General features: G+C 44.1%; 2 protein-coding genes across 2 annotated transcripts in view; one reads left to right on the plus strand and one right to left on the minus strand.

Moving 5' to 3' along the window:
* Positions 1-18,846, plus strand: LOC136430074 (uncharacterized). The gene is made up of 20 exons (XM_066420357.1): positions 1-117; positions 3,574-3,672; positions 4,257-4,384; positions 4,509-4,567; positions 4,884-5,044; positions 5,563-5,716; positions 6,080-6,132; positions 6,283-10,044; positions 10,290-10,355; positions 10,699-13,371; positions 13,515-13,630; positions 13,888-13,946; positions 14,112-14,266; positions 14,672-14,837; positions 15,295-15,347; positions 15,725-15,848; positions 15,975-16,095; positions 16,605-16,727; positions 17,280-17,334; positions 17,770-18,846. The coding sequence occupies exons 1-20, from the start codon at positions 39-41 to the stop codon at positions 17,886-17,888; spliced, it is 8,325 nt and encodes a 2,774-aa protein (XP_066276454.1). The 5' UTR covers positions 1-38; the 3' UTR covers positions 17,889-18,846.
* The window catches only part of LOC136430075 (medium-chain acyl-CoA ligase ACSF2, mitochondrial-like), a 17,280-nt gene continuing 16,578 nt past the window's right edge, over positions 18,505-19,206 (minus strand). The window contains exon 12 of the mRNA XM_066420359.1: positions 18,505-19,183. Coding sequence (XP_066276456.1) covers positions 19,118-19,183 — 66 coding nt within the window. The 3' untranslated portion in view covers positions 18,505-19,117. The remainder of the gene's footprint in view (positions 19,184-19,206) is intronic.

Below are 19,206 nucleotides of genomic sequence, written 5' to 3' on the forward strand. Positions count from 1 at the left end.
GACTAACACATCTGCCGGGTTATACCACCCCATAAGACATGGAGCTAACGTTTCGAGGAGGAACCTTAACGCGTCTTCTTTCCGTCGCTGTCTTCTTCGTGCTCCAATTCACATCGTGTAAGTACCCGTTCTCTGCTATCGGCAAGGCGAATCGACTGTTCAGATTTCCTTTAGTATACTGCATAATGATAGATATTCTATTCAGGAATTGTAGTAAACGTAGTCTTTAAAGTTATTTTTCTTTAAAAGAGTTCTACTGAAGTTGCACATGAGTTTAAACTAAGGTTCTATAGAATGTAGGAGTTTGAAACCTCAATACAAATGGCTGTTTTTGATCAGACTATTCTAAATCAGTGGCAGTCTTGTAAAAAACTACACATAAAAATGCCTGCATTTTTATGTCGTTAAGAGCTTTAAGCTTAAAAGTGTTAAGCTACGCAATCGGATATAGTTATGAAAAAATACCCTTGTTTCCAAACACTTCACAGCATAGCACGATTGACTGACTTTGTTGAGAGTTTGCCTGGCAAATGAAAGGAGGTCGTCTTAAGTAGCACTTCATTTTCTCGACAACTGGCCTTCAAAAGTGCTTAATTGAAAACAAAATCCATTGAGAATAGACATACACAATACGAACTGGATATAAGTGCGGGTGACGGAAAGCGTTAAGGAATGTTTTTGTCGTTTTAAAGAGAAAAGCTGTAACAACAAAAATGGCGAAACATTTTTATACATGTCGTGATATGTGAATGTGATTCGTCCCCAAACTTAATATTTTCTGGTTGGAGTTATAACAGCAATGTCATTTCTGTGAAAAGGTACATAATAATTAGACTGTTAAAGGTGATTTTCTTATATTTTGAATACGGATATCAGTAAACTAGTATTTCTGACTCTGACACTATCTGATCTGCGTCCTGACAGTTGATATGATAGTCATGCTGGTAGAAATACACAGGAACGTGTAGATCGAAATTGAAACAAAGTGGTTTTGAGCGATGTCGTTGATTGGGTATTATAGTGTTAATACGATAAACACCGTAATGACTCTAGTACGCTATCCATTTCTACCTACATGTATGCCAGTGACATGCTAGGCGCATACCAGTACTGTGGATTAATCCCATATCAGGTCTAGTACGTTTCGGTAAAGCCATGGGCAATAAAGGGCCATTCCAGCAGCACTATACGCATGTTTCATGCGTTACTGGTTTCTCTACCATCTAATTTTTACCAGCTCGTAATCTAAAGCAAAATTATGGCATGGAAAAGTAAAACTACATACTGTTGTATGTGCCCTACATTGAGGTTGCATCCAGGTGTAGTCATGAATTTCCAATACCACTGATACGTTGGGACATTCTTTATGTATTTCTTTAATTTGGCTGAACATTTTTGCTCCCCTGAAAACGCTGACTGACAATCATATGATTGGTGCTATTTGACCTAAAATGAGTGACCTGTCACTAAATGCAGGATGATTCGATGTAGTTCAATAGTTATCAATTACCGTACAAGTCAGTACCAGTACCCGGCACTAGCTATGCGGTACCGCCGGTATCTAGTACAGGGGCAGTGGTTGAGTGATCACATTCAGTAACTGTTTGTATAGGCATGAGTGAGAGTTCGCTGAGAACCCGCTTCTTGGATAGAGCCCACCTTTGTGAGAGGATTTAGGGCGTGGTTTGCTCCACACCTGGGCGGCTGTGCGCTGCTTTGCGTTCCACTAGACCGGCGGCTACCATTTCGAGTGATCACTGACTTCCACTAGTTAGATATTAGGCCATGCAGATTTCATTATGTGGATGACGCCTACCCCCCCCCCCAATAGTTTTCCACCATATTGTAAATCGTCGAAAGTAGCTGCAAAATGTGCAAATGTATGACATAAATGGCAAAAATTATGTGTCGGGAAACGGATGGTAATGTCGTAAAAGCGAAAATCTATTCCACAGTCAAAGAAGAAGAGGAAGAACAAAAATCTGTTGTTCGGCATACCATACGCTGTGTGCTTAGTATTTTATTCTAATTTGTTCAACCTTCCTGACCACATAGATTTCATAAAGAAGACAACTTCTTGTTTGCCAAATGTTTTTTTTTAATCGCACGCTCGCATCAGTTTAGGGATCCCCAGAGGATATCTTCCATTTAATCAAATCAACATGGCCTTACTGATAGTATCATGCACCTTTCTAAAATTCGTCAGCTGCCAGTAATTTCAAGTATTTGACACATGATATACAAGGGAAACGAACTAGCGACACAACAACACTTCAATGACACACCCAACTACGTCTGAGTCTATTGTCCTGAATTCAAATGATACAAAAGCGAACTGTCTTGTGATTGTGCTCAATAGTGTAAAGATAAGCCAAGCGATTGTGTTCGATAGAATTAAGATTATTTTCTGTGATTCCTAGTCAATGTTGATTGGTGTCTTTTCGATAATTGTTGACATGAATAGATTAAAAAAAGTATATTCGCAAATTTGCGTTCATGTGAGTGAAAATGCTGTAGATGAATTTTCAAATGTGGTTTTCCAGGGCCAGGCTGGGTATTTCTTACTCAGATAAAGGTATGGCGTCACGCACTATAGGTACAGATACTTATTCCAAGCGTCCGGTAGAGTTAAGAGGCCCAGATAATTATCTAAAGTGACCGCTAGGGTACAAGATGAACAGACAAGTATTCGCGGCATCCGCTAGGGTAAGACCAACGTATAATCGGCGTCCTTGGAATGTAACCCATAGGACATTGACATCTCCCGAAACATTTTGCGGTTGCACCAGTGCTTGCAAAGACTCCAGGTGTACAAAAAACACTCGACTTCATTGTTGACTTAAGATTGCCACGTATCCTTAACCTTCGAGTGGTACAGTTCTGGGGTGAACAAAACACACGAAAGGATCTGTTACTGTTTGTTTTTCGTGAGGTCCTCGTCTAACAAATGGCATAATACGTCGGTATCCATTCCACAATAAGCCACTTACAATATTGCAAAGCTATCTAGATCTGGTACCTGGGTGTGGCTATTATATAAAGGTGTCCGTGAGGTCATACTAACAGGGTCATCAGACACGGACAATGTAAATCAGTGCTTCCAACAAGCGCCCTAAATATGCTCCACGTCATTTCGCAATTCTATTTTGTAATTTAACCCCATTGGCCAATATATGTGCTCTGACTCTATAAATATGAGATTTACTTTTAGCAAAATTCAATACCAATGACAACAACGTCCAAATCTTTTACAGGAGAAATGTGGCTAATTAACGTAACTGGATCCATTATTATGCATAATTGTCAAAGGACAATGAAAGACGAACTGCATGTACACTTTTTTTGTCTGTGTCTCCTGTGTCTCCTGTGTAAACGTTTGTTGATAACTCTCAGAGTGAAATTAAGAATTCTTTATTTCCAGTCTATTTCATCAATTTGCATTCTTTTTATTATACTTCAAAGAGATTTCATCGCTTTTTACTTACAAACTACACACCGTAGACAGGACGACCAACGGGTGATAGTCCTTTACACTTAAAGTACATCTTATGTCTTCTTTCGTCTATCTTATAGTGAGTGGCTCCAGTGATGAATGTGAAGACAGACTCCTATCCTGGCGGGGACACACCTTCCACGTCAGGCGATGCCCATATATGGCACCGGAGGGAGGAGGTTTGTCTGTTTCTTTGTTTTGAGATCTGTGAGGTAAAGCCCCTGTCACACTTGTGCGTATAGACAAGTCCGCATGAGTTGCGTATTAACATGTTTTTGGTTTAGGTTAAGTTTGCAGACGAACAAGTGATTTCTTAGGCTCGATCACTAGGCCGCACAACGGTGGGTTAAAGTAGAAAACATATTTTCCCCCACAAATCTTACTTAAACCAAAAAATGTTAATGCGCAACTCACGCACACTTGAATATACGCACAAGTGTGACAGTTAAGGAACGTTCGCTACATAACGTTATCATAAATACTGCTCTTACCGCGAGAATCTGAACATGGGCCTTGTACTTTCACGACACAACTCGAACTAGTCGTTTAGCAAATAAAGTTTAATAATGCATATGCACTATTGTACATAGTAGTAAAACAGCAACAAAGTTTACAGACATACATAAGTGTAAGAGGCACAACCGTCGTGAATATAGCTCAATCAAAGGTCTCAGTGGATAATTTGTATTCTATAGAAATGGCGATTTGTTTATATAGCTAAGCATTACTAGTCCAATCCAGCACGGCGTATTTATTCATGCAGGTGTGGCCGACAGTCAACCAGTCACTAGAGTTCCTATCACGGTCCGGCTGCTGGGGGATTTCATGGAAGATCTGAGGAACGACTCAAGCACGACCTACATCAACTTTACAGAGGAGTTTAACAAAGCGGTAAGCGAAATCTCATATATTCCTCGCAAAGTGAAAGTTCAGTTTTACTACATCAAATTGAACTGAAAAAGATGACACGTTTTTTCGAATGACGCTGACGGTTAATAAACTGTTTGTGGTTTAGGTGACGTCCATGTTTAAGGACCTACAATCGTTCATCGGTGTGGAGATACAGCACTACAGGTAAGAGGGATTATTCGTCTCGTGACTTGCTCTGATTCAGTTTTATGTGCAATAACCAGGATTTGCTGTTGGCAATATTTATTTCAGATAAGGCACTCTCTAATTCTAAGACATGTACTTCTATTGAATTCAAACAGTCCATATCACAAACATCACACAGAAAGAATTTATTTCAAATTTTACAAGACATGGATACACATAAGCACATATTACAACTTATACAAGACCACGCAGAACAGGGTACAAAATGATAACAATAAACGACATTGGGAAACTATGGAACCGGCTACTAGGGGTTTTGTGTTGTTCTGTCTAGTGCGGGCAGTATCGTGGTCGAGTTTGACATCATCATACAGGAGGAGATCGTGGATGTAGATGACGTCATTGATGTCGTCAGCGTCATTGCGTCATCCCTGGCGTCTTCCAACTCCACCCTCGGGAACTTTACAGTAGGGGAGGTGTCGTTTGTCGCAGACGGTGGGTACACGAGTTATGGCCGTTACAAAATATTTCTTTCATGTTAATAAGCCATGTTTTTTTCGTGATAAATACGGATGCAATGTGTCAAAACTACAAAAATAGAACCATCGTTGAAAGAACCTAAAGTACATGAACTTAAACTGAATGTTTTATTCAGACATAAATAGACCTAGCCTGACAGAACGGTTTCTTGGAAAGGAGTAGTTGTTTTACTCGACAAGTATAATCGGAAATGGTCAAATGTTAGACTCGACCAGGCCTTCCTACGGGGGTACGGAAATAGGGGGAAATGTTAACCTTACCGTGGACTGACTTTCCTGCCAATAATCATTCCCTTTTTTGCCGAATTCTAGGGGAGGTTAACATTTGATCATTTCTAATTTTGCTTGTCGAGTAAAAAAAAAAAAAAAACCTACACATTTCCAAGGTGGAACCAGCTTATCTTTACCTTCGACTATCTTACTTATTGATCTTAGCTTGAGTAATCTCAACTCCCATGTGAATCTCTCTTCCAGACAACACGACCAGTGCGGTGACCCCGTGCGACTGCGGGCAGCTGAACTGTGTGAACGTGTTGGGGGACTGTGTGGCGTTCTGCTCCTCCAACATCAACTACTGCTTCAACGGGGGGACCTGCAGATCAAACCGGACAACCCACCTCTCCTGCGAGTAAGCAGAGTTAAACCGTTATACTTAAGCCTTTGTTATCATCAAGTATTGATAATGATTGTTATATACTAGACGATAACAGCTCCCGCACTACTTTATCATCAAGCACATTGGCGTAGATTGTATCACTCCGCGATATCACTCAATGCAGAAAGAATCAGAAGGATTTCTCAATTGCGTCGTTTACTTGGTACTAGCATGAGCGAGTACCATGATACAACTGAGCACAATATGGTGGCAGCGGTGGGATACGTACAAAATTTCACGTAATGATTCCAAATTAAAGGTGTGTTTGTTATATAAAGCAATCTATTGTTCTTTCTTATGCGTTAAACTGATGTACAGTGTTCCTTATTTTACTAGTTGCTTAGTTACACAAGATGTCTTCTACACTGGTGAAAGGTGTGAAAACGAAGGTGAGATAGGCAATAGTTTTGATCAATTTGAATTGATACTTAACCTATAACATGATTATCTGCGAACATGAAATTAATACGAAATGGTCTCACAACGAGCTCGAGGTGAGATTTTTCAGTTACAACATGACCTCCTATTGTGTCATGTAGTGGTGATCACCCGCCGTCCGCCAACGACAGAAGTCGACACAGAATCGCCAACAGACTCGCCGGAGAATTGGACAGTGTTTGTAACGACAATGGACATGACGACAGCTTCTAATCAAGGACCGAAAACACCTTCCCCGGCAAAGAGTACTGCCCCAAGTACCAGAGGTATGGATATCTCTACAGCACTTCCTACTACAAGAACCACCGTTCTAGGAGATTCTACCGTCCTACCTACAACTTGTACCACAGCTGCATATGTTTCGGTACCGTCCCCAACACCATCGCCCAAAACTGGTCCAGTACCTCCGTCAAAATGCACCTTTCCGTTCGAATATAACAACAAGGTGTACCACGAATGCACGACCACCGACTCCAGCCATCCGTGGTGCGCATGGGACTCCGTTTATCGGTACTCCAGATGGGGATACTGCGAGGTCCAAGAGCCAAAAGAGCCCGGATGTAGCTTCCCTTTCATGTACCACGGTAACTTCTACTTCAGCTGTACTACGGAGAATTCGTACGGAAGGCCGTGGTGCGCCTACAATACGAAGTATCAACAAGAGAACTGGAGACATTGCGACGGTTCAGAAGAAGTGCACGAGCCGGAAAAGCCCGAAGAAACGGAATGCGCCTTCCCTTTCGTTTACAAGGGAAACATCTACTACTCCTGTACCACCGAGGGCTACATCGTACCGTGGTGTGCCAGAGACCGTTTGTATCATCCCGACCGGTGGGTTCTGTGCGCAAGCAAGACAACAGATACGGAGCATGATACTGCTGACAAGACGCTACCGGATGAGAGGTGCCAGTCGCAGTTCTGGTACAAGGACGAGTTGTACACAGGCTGTACTGACCAGGACTCCCTGTACCCGTGGTGCGCCTGGGACGTCACGTATCAGAAGGGTCGCTGGTCTGTCTGTGATGCTAAGGCGGATAAGGACACAGACGGTAGCGGGGATTTAAGCGGAAGCGGATCCGGTGACGAGGAGGAGGAAGGTAGCGCGCTCTCACCAAAGAACGAAGATGAAGACGCGTGGTTGTGGGATGACACGTCATGTCACATACCGTTTGTTTACAAAGGCAAAACGTACAGCAGGTGTACGACGAAGGACTCGCTAGTTCCTTGGTGTTCGGTGGATCCTGTGTTTCAACCAGGACTAGGCAGATGGGCATTTTGTACAGAAGAACAGTCCAGACCACAGCCACCTAGAGACGAGGACACGCCTCCTACATCTACGGATACCGACGGTCAATGTGTTTTCCCTTTCTACTACAACGGTATGCGATATACGGGATGTGCCATGGCCGACGCCCTGACTCCTTGGTGCGCTTGGGACCAGGTGTACCGCAAAAATAGGTGGTCGTACTGTGAAAAGGCACTCCCTGAACCTTCAGGCGTAGAGGGAAGACCGTACGATTGTGTCTTTCCGTTCCACTTCGGCGGGCACTGGAATTACGACTGCATCGTGTCGGAATCCGGCAGGCCTTGGTGTCCCTGGGACCAGTTCTATCGCACCGGGCGGTACTCATTCTGCGACGTCGACAAGAAAAACGAAAAGCCACCATCAGAAGGATCGGGAGAGCCCGAAATGTCTGGTTCAGGCGAGGAGGTTGCGTGTACCTTCCCTTTTTACTACAATGACGTCCTGTACAAACGCTGCGCTCTTGTGGACTCGCTATTGCCATGGTGTGCTTGGGACGAAACCTTTCAAGAAGGACGCTGGTCAGTGTGCGACTTTACACACGATCAAGCCAACTCTAGTGAAGATGATACAAGCGGAAGTGGATCAGGCGAGGACATGGAGAACATCCTTTGTACATTCCCATTCTTCTACAAACATAAAGAGTACAACGAGTGCACGATGGATGACTCATTGATACCATGGTGCGCATGGGACAAAATCTACAACGAAGGCAGGTGGTCACACTGCAACAAAGAACAGTCTTCAGCACTACACACACCAGAACGTCCTGATAAGTGTGTCTTCCCATTCAATTATGAAGGGCAATGGCACTACGACTGTGCTGTATCTAGTATCGACATGGCTTGGTGCGCCTGGGATAAAGTTTATGTTCACGGGCGCTTTTCGTTCTGTGACTTGAACAAAGGCGAAGGCAGTGCCGAAGGATCGGGAAACTCAGAGCCTGGAGAACTAGAAGAGACGTCGGGTTCTGGTGCAGCAATACCGTGCACGTTTCCCTTTAAGTACGAAGGAATCTGGTACGAAGGCTGTAGTCCTGCGGATTCAGTTCTACCCTGGTGCGCATGGGATGCAGAGTTCCAGCCAGGGCGTTGGTCTGTTTGTGATGGGACAAACAAGAAGACTGACGATGGAAGTAACAAAGGTTCAGGAGAAATAGACGAAGACCAGTCCGATTCTTGGCTAAGCGGTGCAGAAGACGCATGGCTATGGGATGAGACGTCATGCGTGTTCCCGTTCATGTACAAAGGTGTATTGTACCGGAAATGTACAACGCACGACTCTTCGCACCCCTGGTGTTCGGTCGATGCTATCTACCAACAAGGCTGGGGAAGATGGGCGTACTGCAGAAAGTCCAATGACAACGCAAACAGTACAAAACCCACGCAGCTGCCAGAATCGTACTTGAGGGATCCAAGATGCATCTTCCCGTTCTATTACAACAAGAAATGGCATTCCGAATGTACCATGGAGGACTCGCTTATTCCATGGTGTGCGTGGGACTATGTGTTACAACCCGACAGGTGGTCGTATTGTGAGACTACAGAACGCCCTGACGAAGGCTCGGGACACGTAGAATCATCCGGTGAAGAAATGTCTGGCTCCGGCGATGAAACCTCGTGCGTTTTCCCGTTCCGGTACCATGGCATCTGGCACTCCGACTGCACGCTTGTAGATTCTATAGTACCATGGTGTGCGTGGGATCATGACTATAAAGAAGGGCGGTACACAATATGTAAGGAGGGGAGCAAAACCTCGAATACCCACCCAACCGAGGCTCCTGGAGATTCAGAAACGTCTGGATCCGGTGACGAGGAGACATGTAGCTTCCCATTCATGTACAATGGTGTATTGTACACTGGTTGTACCAATGTGGACTCCATAGTACCATGGTGCGCATGGGACCAACACTATCAGGAGGAGAGGTACTCCATATGCGATGAGCTCACAGAAGTTTATCTGCCGGACGCGAAAGACGAAAAGGCCTGCGTTTTCCCGTTCAGATATGACGGTGATGTGTATGATAGCTGTACGACCAAAGACTCGGCAATGTTGCCTTGGTGCGCCTGGGATGGCGAGTACCAGTTTGGCCGCTGGTCCTATTGTAAGGGCACCGTCAAGCCTACATCTTCTCCACCACCAGCAGTGCCTGTTGAATGTGTCTTCCCGTTCTACTACAGAGGACAGCGGTACAACGAATGTACAGCGGTCGGGTTCGCACTCCCATGGTGCGCGTGGGACCACACCTACACCGAGGGGAGATGGTCGGTTTGCAAAGAAAAACCAAGCGAAGAACAACCCAGACCATCAGACGAGAACTGCGCGTTTCCTTTCGTGTACAGAGGCTTAGTATTCACCCAGTGTACCACAGTGGACTCTACCCGACCGTGGTGTTCGTGGGGACACCTGCACACGTCTGGGAGATGGTCGTACTGCGAGTGCACCTTCCCGTTCCGGTACCAAGGAAGGACCTACCACAGTTGTACAACGGACGGTTGGCACGAGCCGTGGTGTGCGTTAGATTCACAGTACCTTCCCCACAGATGGACGACCTGTACTGGTAAATAGCAAATTCTTTTGGAAGCGTGCACGAGCGAATGCATCTATTTATGCTTTTTTTTTGTATCAATGGGTTACGGTACTAATCTATACTATTCTGATATCAATGCATGATGTATAGATAGTGCAATTATTTGTCGATTTTCTAAAACATAGCTAGTGTAATCATTGCATTTGAAATGTACATTTACCTTGTTGCCATTCCAGTGTGAAATTACAACGTAGCCTCATCGTATCTATTTACAGAAAAAATCACCACTACAGCCAAGCCTTCGAAAACGACAACTTCTCCCAAGAAACCAACTTCACCTGGTAAGAGATCCTTAGATAAAATGTTTCAAATATCAACACATACTGTACGAAAATGTTTTCAAACAGTGCTATCTTGTGTTCTATAATTCGCATAAATAGACCATTATAAAGTAGTTTTATGCTGACTGCGCCCGGAGGGTTGCTCAATGTGTGCGTTGTATTGCTGACAAAACACATTGCAAGCTAGCGGGGTATTCTTTGTTCATTGAATTCACTGAAGTTACCGCAAAATGATATGCACGTTTTGTTCATAGGGGATGTTGTTGTTGATTAGTTTGATTATGCTACAACCGTCATGCACATGTCATTGAGTATATCGACCCTCTGCGTTTTCCTTTCGCAGAAGTGTTGATAACGACAGAGGTTGTGACTTCAGCACCAAGGACAGATGTCGACATCGTAACAGAATTCTTCACACCAAACGTCGCCACAGAGGTCATTGACCTCACAACGGCGATTATCAAAACAACTGAGATCGAACGGGAGTTTTCAACACAAGAAACTACACAGGACACCACGGTCAACATGGCGCAAAGCACGGTAACAGAACTGCTACCAGATGCCACAGAACAAGCGAAGGAAGAGGCTACTACGAACCTAGATGATACAAGTATGGGAACAGATGAAACAACAACGGTCGGTGTTCAAGGCTCGACACAAGTGTTTCAGGCAACTACAGGAGAGTCCGTGCTTGTTACAACAAGAGTAATGGAAGTTGAAACAACTGTCGAAACTCTCGAGGAAACATCAGATGTCACTGCAATAAGTGAGGCCACATCTCAAAGAACGCACACTGACATACCGCTGAATACAACGCCAGTACTGGACGTTGAAACTACTGTCAAAACATTCGAGGAAACATCAGCTGTGACTGCGATCGAGGAGACCACATCCCAACGAACGCACACTGTAGTACCAATGAATACAACAGGAGTACTGGAAGTTGAAACTACGGTCGAAACTCTCGAGGAAACATCCGCTGTGACTGCCATCAGTGAGACCGCATCCCAAAGAACGCACACTGACATGCCACTGGTGACAACAGACGATGTGCAAGACTCCACAGTCATTCTAGGACAGACAACAGTATCCCCTACTATGGTACAGGTATTAACCACCAGCGCGGTGGATGTGTCAACATCAGAAGTAATGCAGGGAACAACTTCTGGTGTGGTGAAGACAACTACAAGTTCGACGCAAGCGAAGTCCTCACCCGCCGTTCAGACTTCATCCACGGTGCCGCTTTCAACATCTGGAGTGGTTAGCAGTTCAACTTCCACAGAGGTGCAGGAGACCACAACGTCTGCTGTCGATCCAGAAACAACTACTATTGTGGTACAAGAGGCCACAACTTCTACTGTCGCGCAAGATGCAACTACAGTTACTGTGCAGGGAATGACAAGTGAGAAGACATCTTCCGTCGCAGTGCAAGGCACCACAGCTTCTGTCGGTCAGACGACATCTTCTGCCGAAGTGCAGGGCACCACAACTTCTGTCGGTCAGATGACATCTTCCACCGCAGTGCAGGGCACCACAACTTCTGTCGGTCAGACGACAACTTCTTTCGCGGCGCAGGACACCACAACTTCTGTCGATCAGGCGGCTACTTCTTCCGCGGCGCAGGGCACCACAACTTCTGTCGGTCAGACGAGTACTTCTGCCGCGGCGCAGGGCACCACAACTTCTGTCGGCCAGATGACTACTTCTGCCACGGTGCAGGGCACCACAACCTCTGTCGGTCAGACGACAACTTCTTCCGCGGCGCAGGGCACCACAATGCCTGTCGCTCAGACGAGTACTTCTGCCGCGGCGCAGGGCACCACAACTTCTGTCGGCCAGATGACTACTTCTGCCACGGCGCAGGGCACCACAACTTCTGTCGGCCAGATGACTACTTCTGCCGCGGCGCAGGGCACCACAACTACTGTCGGTCAGGCGGCTACTTCTTCCGCGGCGCAGGGCACCACAACTTCTGTCGGTCAGACGACTACTTCTGCCACGGCGCAGGACAGCACAACTACTGTCGGTCAGACGACTACTTCTGCCGCGGCGCAGGACACCACAACTTCTGTCGGTCAGACGACTACTTCTGCCGCGGCGAAGGACAGCACAACTACTGTCGGTCAGACGACTACTTCTTCCGCGGCGCAGGGCACCACAACTACTGTCGGTCAGACGACTACTTCTGCCGCGGCGCAGGACAGCACAACTACTGTCGGTCAGACGACTACTTCTGCCGCGGCGCAGGGCACCACAACTTCTGTCGGTCAGGCGGCTACTTCTTCCGCGGCGCAGGGCACCACAACTTCTGTCGGTCAGACGACTACTTCTGCCACGGCGCAGGACAGCACAACTACTGTCGGTCAGACGACTACTTCTGCCGCGGCGCAGGACACCACAACTTCTGTCGGTCAGACGACTACTTCTGCCGCGGCGAAGGACACCACAACTACTGTCGGTCAGACGACTACTTCTGCCGCGGCGCAGGGCACCACAACTACTGTCGGTCAGACGACTACTTCTGCCGCGGCGCAGGACACCACAACTACTGTCGGTCAGACGACTACTTCTGCCGCCGCGCAGGACACCACAACTACTGTCGATCAGACGACTACTTCTGCCGCCGCGCAGGGCACCACAATTTCTGTCGATCAGACAACATCTTCCATCCCAGTACAGGGTACCACAACGTCTATCGGTCAGTCGGCTACCTCTTCCACAGCACGGGGCACCACAGCTTCTTTGGGCCAGACGACAACTTCTACCGCAGTGCAGGGCACCGCAACGACTGTCGGCCAGACGACTACTTCTGCCGCGGCACAGGGCACCACAACTTCCGCAGCCCAAACAACATCTTTCGTCACAACACAGGCCACTACCTCAAGCCAAGTCACAACTACTTCCGGTGTAGCAGAGGGAACAACATCCACCACACCAGCAGTATCAACACTGAAACCAACAACAGAGAGTAGCACTACCCAGAGGCTGACCACAGTAACCCTCCCAGTGACCACGGGTAAGAAAGTTCAAGTTTAAGAGTATGTGTATCGCTTCAAATGCTATCGACATCAAGTTTGGATTTGACGAGTCTTTATTGATATATGACTTACCTAGGAAAGGTTTGCCAATATTCAGATACTGGTATTTTTTCTCTTACAGTCGTGGCTAGTGCCGTGGCAATAGAAGTACAGATTACCAGCCAGAATTTTACCCAGGAGCTAACCAACAGCAACACGACAGAATATCAGCAGCTGGCCCAGGAACTTATAGACTACGTAAGTCTGCGTATTTCAAAATATCACTTGTACCTTTAATTATCATCCCCATATACACAAAAGTAGCGACGATATTGAGAAACTCAAGGAATCGGTATACATGTATAGCTAGCTTTGTATATTTGCTCATGAACTGCTACCAAGTATATTCTATGTAATGTACAATTGAGGCATCTAACATTATGCAGCTGTATGGTTTTATCTATTTCTGTGTATGGTAAAGATAGATTTAACAGACCATTTTGTATCATGTTTAGCTGTCACAGCTCTATGCCGACGTGCCCGGCTTCCAAGGAATCGTCATTAATGGATTCAGGTAAAGTAGACATTAGTTATACCTCATAGCTACTACACAAAGAATAGACCAAATGCCTTCAAAAAATTTTCAAAAAATCACAAACTAGTATAACACTGTAGTAACATATGCTTTTCGCAAAATCGCATTGGAGAAAATAAAAACTGTTGAGTTTTTTTCGTGCAGGGAGGGCAGTGTCATTGCAGAGTTTGACGTCATCATCGAGAGTCAGGTCGCAGCTAGCCCCATGGAGATAGGCAGCGTGCTACAAACGGCGGTGGAGAACACCGACAACACTCTGGGCAGCTTTGTGGTGGGACGACTCAGAGTAGCCGTCGAAGGTAGGCAGTCCGTTAAAGGTGACAAGTTAGTAATCTCCAAGCAGATGTTAGGTCCAGCCCAGTGTTCCATGCATGTTTTAAGATCCATGAATTATGCAAATTTAACACGCATAGAATACCGAGACGGACACTACATCCACTTGGAAATTAGAGAGCAAAACGCTGACCGCACGATAAAAACTGTATCTTAGACTGAATCCTCCGAAAGCATGTTTGTTTGGATAAGATTTGAGACAGCAAATTGATTTCGAAAACGGTGTAACACTTCACCCAAGGAAAAGGAGAATGGAACTGGGAGTAATAAAGACGCTGTAACGTGTGAAAATGAAGTTTGCAAGAATATAGTAGGCTTTCTGCTTGAGAGTAAGTTAAACTATTTTCTCATTCTTTCGATCTTTCCTGCAGGGAATTTCACCGAAATGTCGACCTGTTCAAACCGCGAGGGTTGTGGGAATGGAATCAGGTGTACCAAGATTGGTGACACGTGTGTGGCGTTCTGTCGAACCAATCCTGGGTACTGTTACAATGACGGACAGTGCAGCGACTCAGCCAACGACCATCTTACGTGCCTGTGAGTAAGACCCAGGCAATATGTGGTCCATAGATTGGGGTAACGTTTGATCATTTCAAGTAGCAATCTAGACAGTCAACATATTACTCAGTTAACTGAAGGAACTACCCTAAGAGAAATATAGACACTTAACATATTCAGGTTATCAGTTACGCAGTTAACTGAAGGGACTACCCTTAATCATGAGTAAATAAATCTAGCAAGTGAGTTAGGAAAATCTGTCTCTATGAGAAAGAATAAATGAATACCTACATTTGCTCACAACACAACTGAAGGCTAGACTTGTTAGTTTATTCCATTGGACTTTGTTTGGTCATTGTATTTACGACTCAAAGTTAGAAAGAGTATAATGAAAGATGTCGCTGCTTACAATTAATATTGACAAGAAAAGCTTAATAGTATCTGAAATGCAGGAAATATATCTTAGATGATAGACGATTGATCTTGTTCTTTCTAGATGTCCCTGGAACCTGTGGCGGTACTACAGTGGAGACAAGTGCCAAAATGTCGGTGGGTGAAACTTACTTCTACGTCTTTCTCTTCGAAAATCAGAATTATGATATTGATAATGGAATATCTTATGCTCTGATTAAAACGCTTTATCGTTCTGGTATACTATTGCGACTTACATCCATAGCGAGATTTGACACTTGATGATGGAAATATCATTTTTCAAACGCAAGGCGTAAAAAAAAATCAAATCGTCCATGCGCGCGTGCATGGAAATAGATCATTGCAAATACAAATGTACTAAGAAATATTTGGACGCAAAAATATCTTTTTTTCACTTTACAGTATTTGTGAATGTTACCCTAAACCTACAATTCAAATATTACAGAAGAAGATTACAAAACATCAAATAGTTGTATTATTTCTGTCATATTTAGATACAAGCGTCATTTTGTACATCATCATCGGGTCCTGTGCTGGAGGGCTTCTGATCCTCCTCACCGCTGTGTCCTGGATCGGCATCATGGTCAAGAGAAGCAGGAACAAAAGCTTCACACACAGGTTTGGATCAGTTTTGATCTACATGTAGCATGGTGTTATAGAGCAATCTACAGACCTCAGGCTGTTTTTTTAAAGATTGTTGCCATGTGAATCGGTATGATTTGTGCTACTCTGAAATTGTTTCAGCGTTGGTCATACCCCAGACCCAGGGCAGGAAGGGTCTGTGCGAAGATATGGATATTCAAAGGACCCCTTCATGCGATCTCTTGCCGAGATGCTAGAACAGAACGCACCGGATGGGAACCAGGTACTTAAAGCAGTCCTGAAACATACGAGTAGTTAGTCGTAACACATATGATGTTGCATCTTAAGTAATGATAAAGACCTGGTCCAAGGATGTATATCAAATGATGATATTTATTTCTAAAATCATGCCCTCACGCTAACTGCATGTAAAGCATCAAAGTAAAAGTAAAGTAATGGAGTACATACCAGTGATATCGCTAATGTTTAACCAACAATAAGGTACTACGATTACCATTGTGGGGTTTGAATTATTATTTGAAGGCATTAGATAATGAACTTCACACGTTCTGTATGCGGGTTTTGTGGTTTTAGTAGAAAGGCAAAATGAAGAGACGGGACAAGGGAGAGAACTGAAATATAGTTTCTGTGGAAATTGTGCACCGACGTTCAATATAGTAATAGATGCCTAAGTCCCAACTCCCTCTCTTGAAGATGTTTACAAATAGGTTAGACGTTAATAATGTCATTTCAACATCTGACTAACCTAGTTGTAAATTTTGAATCTTGCAGCTCTGGAATAAGCAGGTTGGTCACACAAATGCGAGCTTTCTCTACCAGCCTGAAGTTGAAAGGAGAGAGCCAGAGGAAGGCAGGGCGGCTGAAGAAGAGAACCAACGAGATCTGTTGTCAAAGGTGGGCTGGACAGTTTTGTATATGACGTCATATTTGCGCCATGTTGGATCACAGTGTACGTCTTTTAAACATGCCAACATGCTGCTGCTGTGATCTAATTACCCCCCCAACGTGGTCGCCGCCAATGAAAAAGCATCTGTACCAACGTTGTCAACTTAAGTATTTTTTTGCCGTGGGCTGTCCGTAAACCTTGTAAGGTACAGGTACATGGAGTACCACTCAGGTACCATCTAACCTTTAGCACACTGAAGTAGCCGTTTTTTTGCACCCTATTTCATTTTTGTTACGGAGTTGGGCAGCAGGGAGAAGGCAATGAAACGGAATTCTACTGCAAAGTCTACTGTCCATTTCCATGTTGTACGGTTATGTTCTCGCTGTTCAATGTAACCGACGTTATCAAACCCTGTTTAACAGATCAGGTTCACGATTTCTGTGACAATGAGTTTCTGTCAGAGAGATAAAGATATATGGACACGCAAACTAAATAAGACTAGACACTGAAATTTCGAGCAAGTGCTTTTGATTCCAACATTCGTGTTCGTTTCCTTACAGATGAGAATCTACGATGCACAGGTGCATGACGGGATGCAGACGATATCCTCTGCAAGTAAGTTTGTTTCCATGGCCGTGAAGCTTGTTAACAATTAAGAAATAAAAGAGTTTTGCAAAAAGCAGCCATTGCCTTCAATACGAAATCAACGTGGTCAGGAAGGATTAACAAAACTAAACACACAGAGTATGGTATACTGAATAGATTCTTCATTTTTGTTGTTTCACATCTTCTTCTTTGACCTTGAAAATGACTTTGGCATTCTACAATATTAATATCTGCTTTCCAAAATATTTTTTTTGCAATTCACTGCAAATATTTTCTCATATTGCAGCTGCTTTGCACGATTTACAGTATGACTGTATTCTTCTTTTTTCTTTTTGGAAGTGGACGAAAATTGATGCGCGCGGATGTCATCCATATACATAATCAAATCAACATGGCCTGAGATACACTTCTAAAGCACTGTTTACATGTGCATTTTCTTTTCAGCTGGGAGTCAGGATATCACCATTCACTTCCCACCCCGACCCTCCCGACGGACGGACAACACAGGGTTCGCACCTCTGAACACGTACAACCCGAGGTTACTGAAGGACGTTCACCTTTGACCGTCCTACACTATTTCTAAGACACATACCCATGGCTAATACTGTAAATGCAGAAATGTGCTTTTATGTTCGCGGTTTCGCGGTGAACTCTTAACCGCGAACTTAAAACCACCGCAAAAAGCCGTTCCATTGTGTGAACGTAGCACTGTCTACTGTTTCAAAAACCACCGCTAACACTCCATTTTCTCCCTACGGCAAAATTAGATCCCCGCGAACATTTCTGCATTTATATCTAGGTTCTGAGGTACTAAACTATAAATGATGAAATAAGTAGAAAAGTTAATGAGTCTATCCTAATTGGCTTCTATTCTTTGCCTTACATTGAAATTGAGTGCAAGATGGAGTATCAACGAGTTAAAGGTAGAATTTCCGAGAAATGTCTAGAAATGCTTGGAATACATTAATATTTCTTTTAATGTAATTACACGAACCAAGCTAGCGTTTTGTATATTGAAAAAATACTACAACGCTATTCGCAATTCAAAGTTACGCATATCAGTCTTTGGATTTACGTTACATACTATAAAATATCTTTGTAAAACTATGTAATAGGTATATGGATATAGAAAAAAGTTATTGTTGTTCATTCGCTTTTATCAACATTATGTTGTTAATATAATTTACAAACATACTTACAAATGATTTAACATGGTGACACCTATCATTGCACTGAAATACCAGGGTACCTAGTTTACGTGCATGTGTCTTTCAGTCTGATAATTTTTTTCCGTTTTCTATGCTGTCTTAGAATTTTATCAAGCTGTAAATAGAGGCTGAACATATTTCATTTACGATAATGTTATAATGCATCACATTTTAATGTGAAAATGTTTTAATCTCAGCTGTCTCACAATTGATATCCAATGAAACGATATGTTTGCACTTCAAATCTTGTACGCACTACTCAATTCAGCCTATAGGCGTCAACGTTTTACAAAATAAACCATCGATTCATTCATACATTTGTATTAATCGTTTCTATTAGTATCATATATCATGCCGTACTGATATGAATTAGCAGATTGAACAAACGTTAGCTGCTTCTTCTCTCTACTTAGAAGAGCAGCTCTAAAACTCACAAACTGCTACCTAAGCCATGAAATTCGTTAACAAAACTCGTTAGTGTAGGAGCACTAAATTTCCCCAGCCCTGCGATCGGCAGAATTCCAAAGCCGTGACGTCACTTCCTGTTACTCTGCACCTTCCTGCAGCCCTGACGTCACTTCCGGTTACTCGGCACCCTCCTTCAGAGACAGCCTTTCTATGGCGACATCTCGCAGCTTCTTCCGGTCAAACTGTTTCAAAAAATTGCATTTTT

Source organism: Branchiostoma lanceolatum, chromosome 3 (genome assembly GCF_035083965.1).
Source record: "Branchiostoma lanceolatum isolate klBraLanc5 chromosome 3, klBraLanc5.hap2, whole genome shotgun sequence".
In the NCBI taxonomy this organism is placed as follows: domain Eukaryota; kingdom Metazoa; phylum Chordata; class Leptocardii; order Amphioxiformes; family Branchiostomatidae; genus Branchiostoma; species Branchiostoma lanceolatum.

Bases quoted from the DNA above. Each gene is read 5' to 3' on its own strand.
- LOC136430074 (XM_066420357.1), top strand. From the start codon at position 39: ATGGAGCTAACGTTTCGAGGAGGAACCTTAACGCGTCTTCTTTCCGTC. The intron at 4,385-4,508 runs GTAAGCGAAATC...TTTGTGGTTTAG, and splicing joins CAGAGGAGTTTAACAAAGCG to GTGACGTCCATGTTTAAGGA. The intron at 5,717-6,079 runs GTAAGCAGAGTT...TTATTTTACTAG, and splicing joins ACAACCCACCTCTCCTGCGA to TTGCTTAGTTACACAAGATG.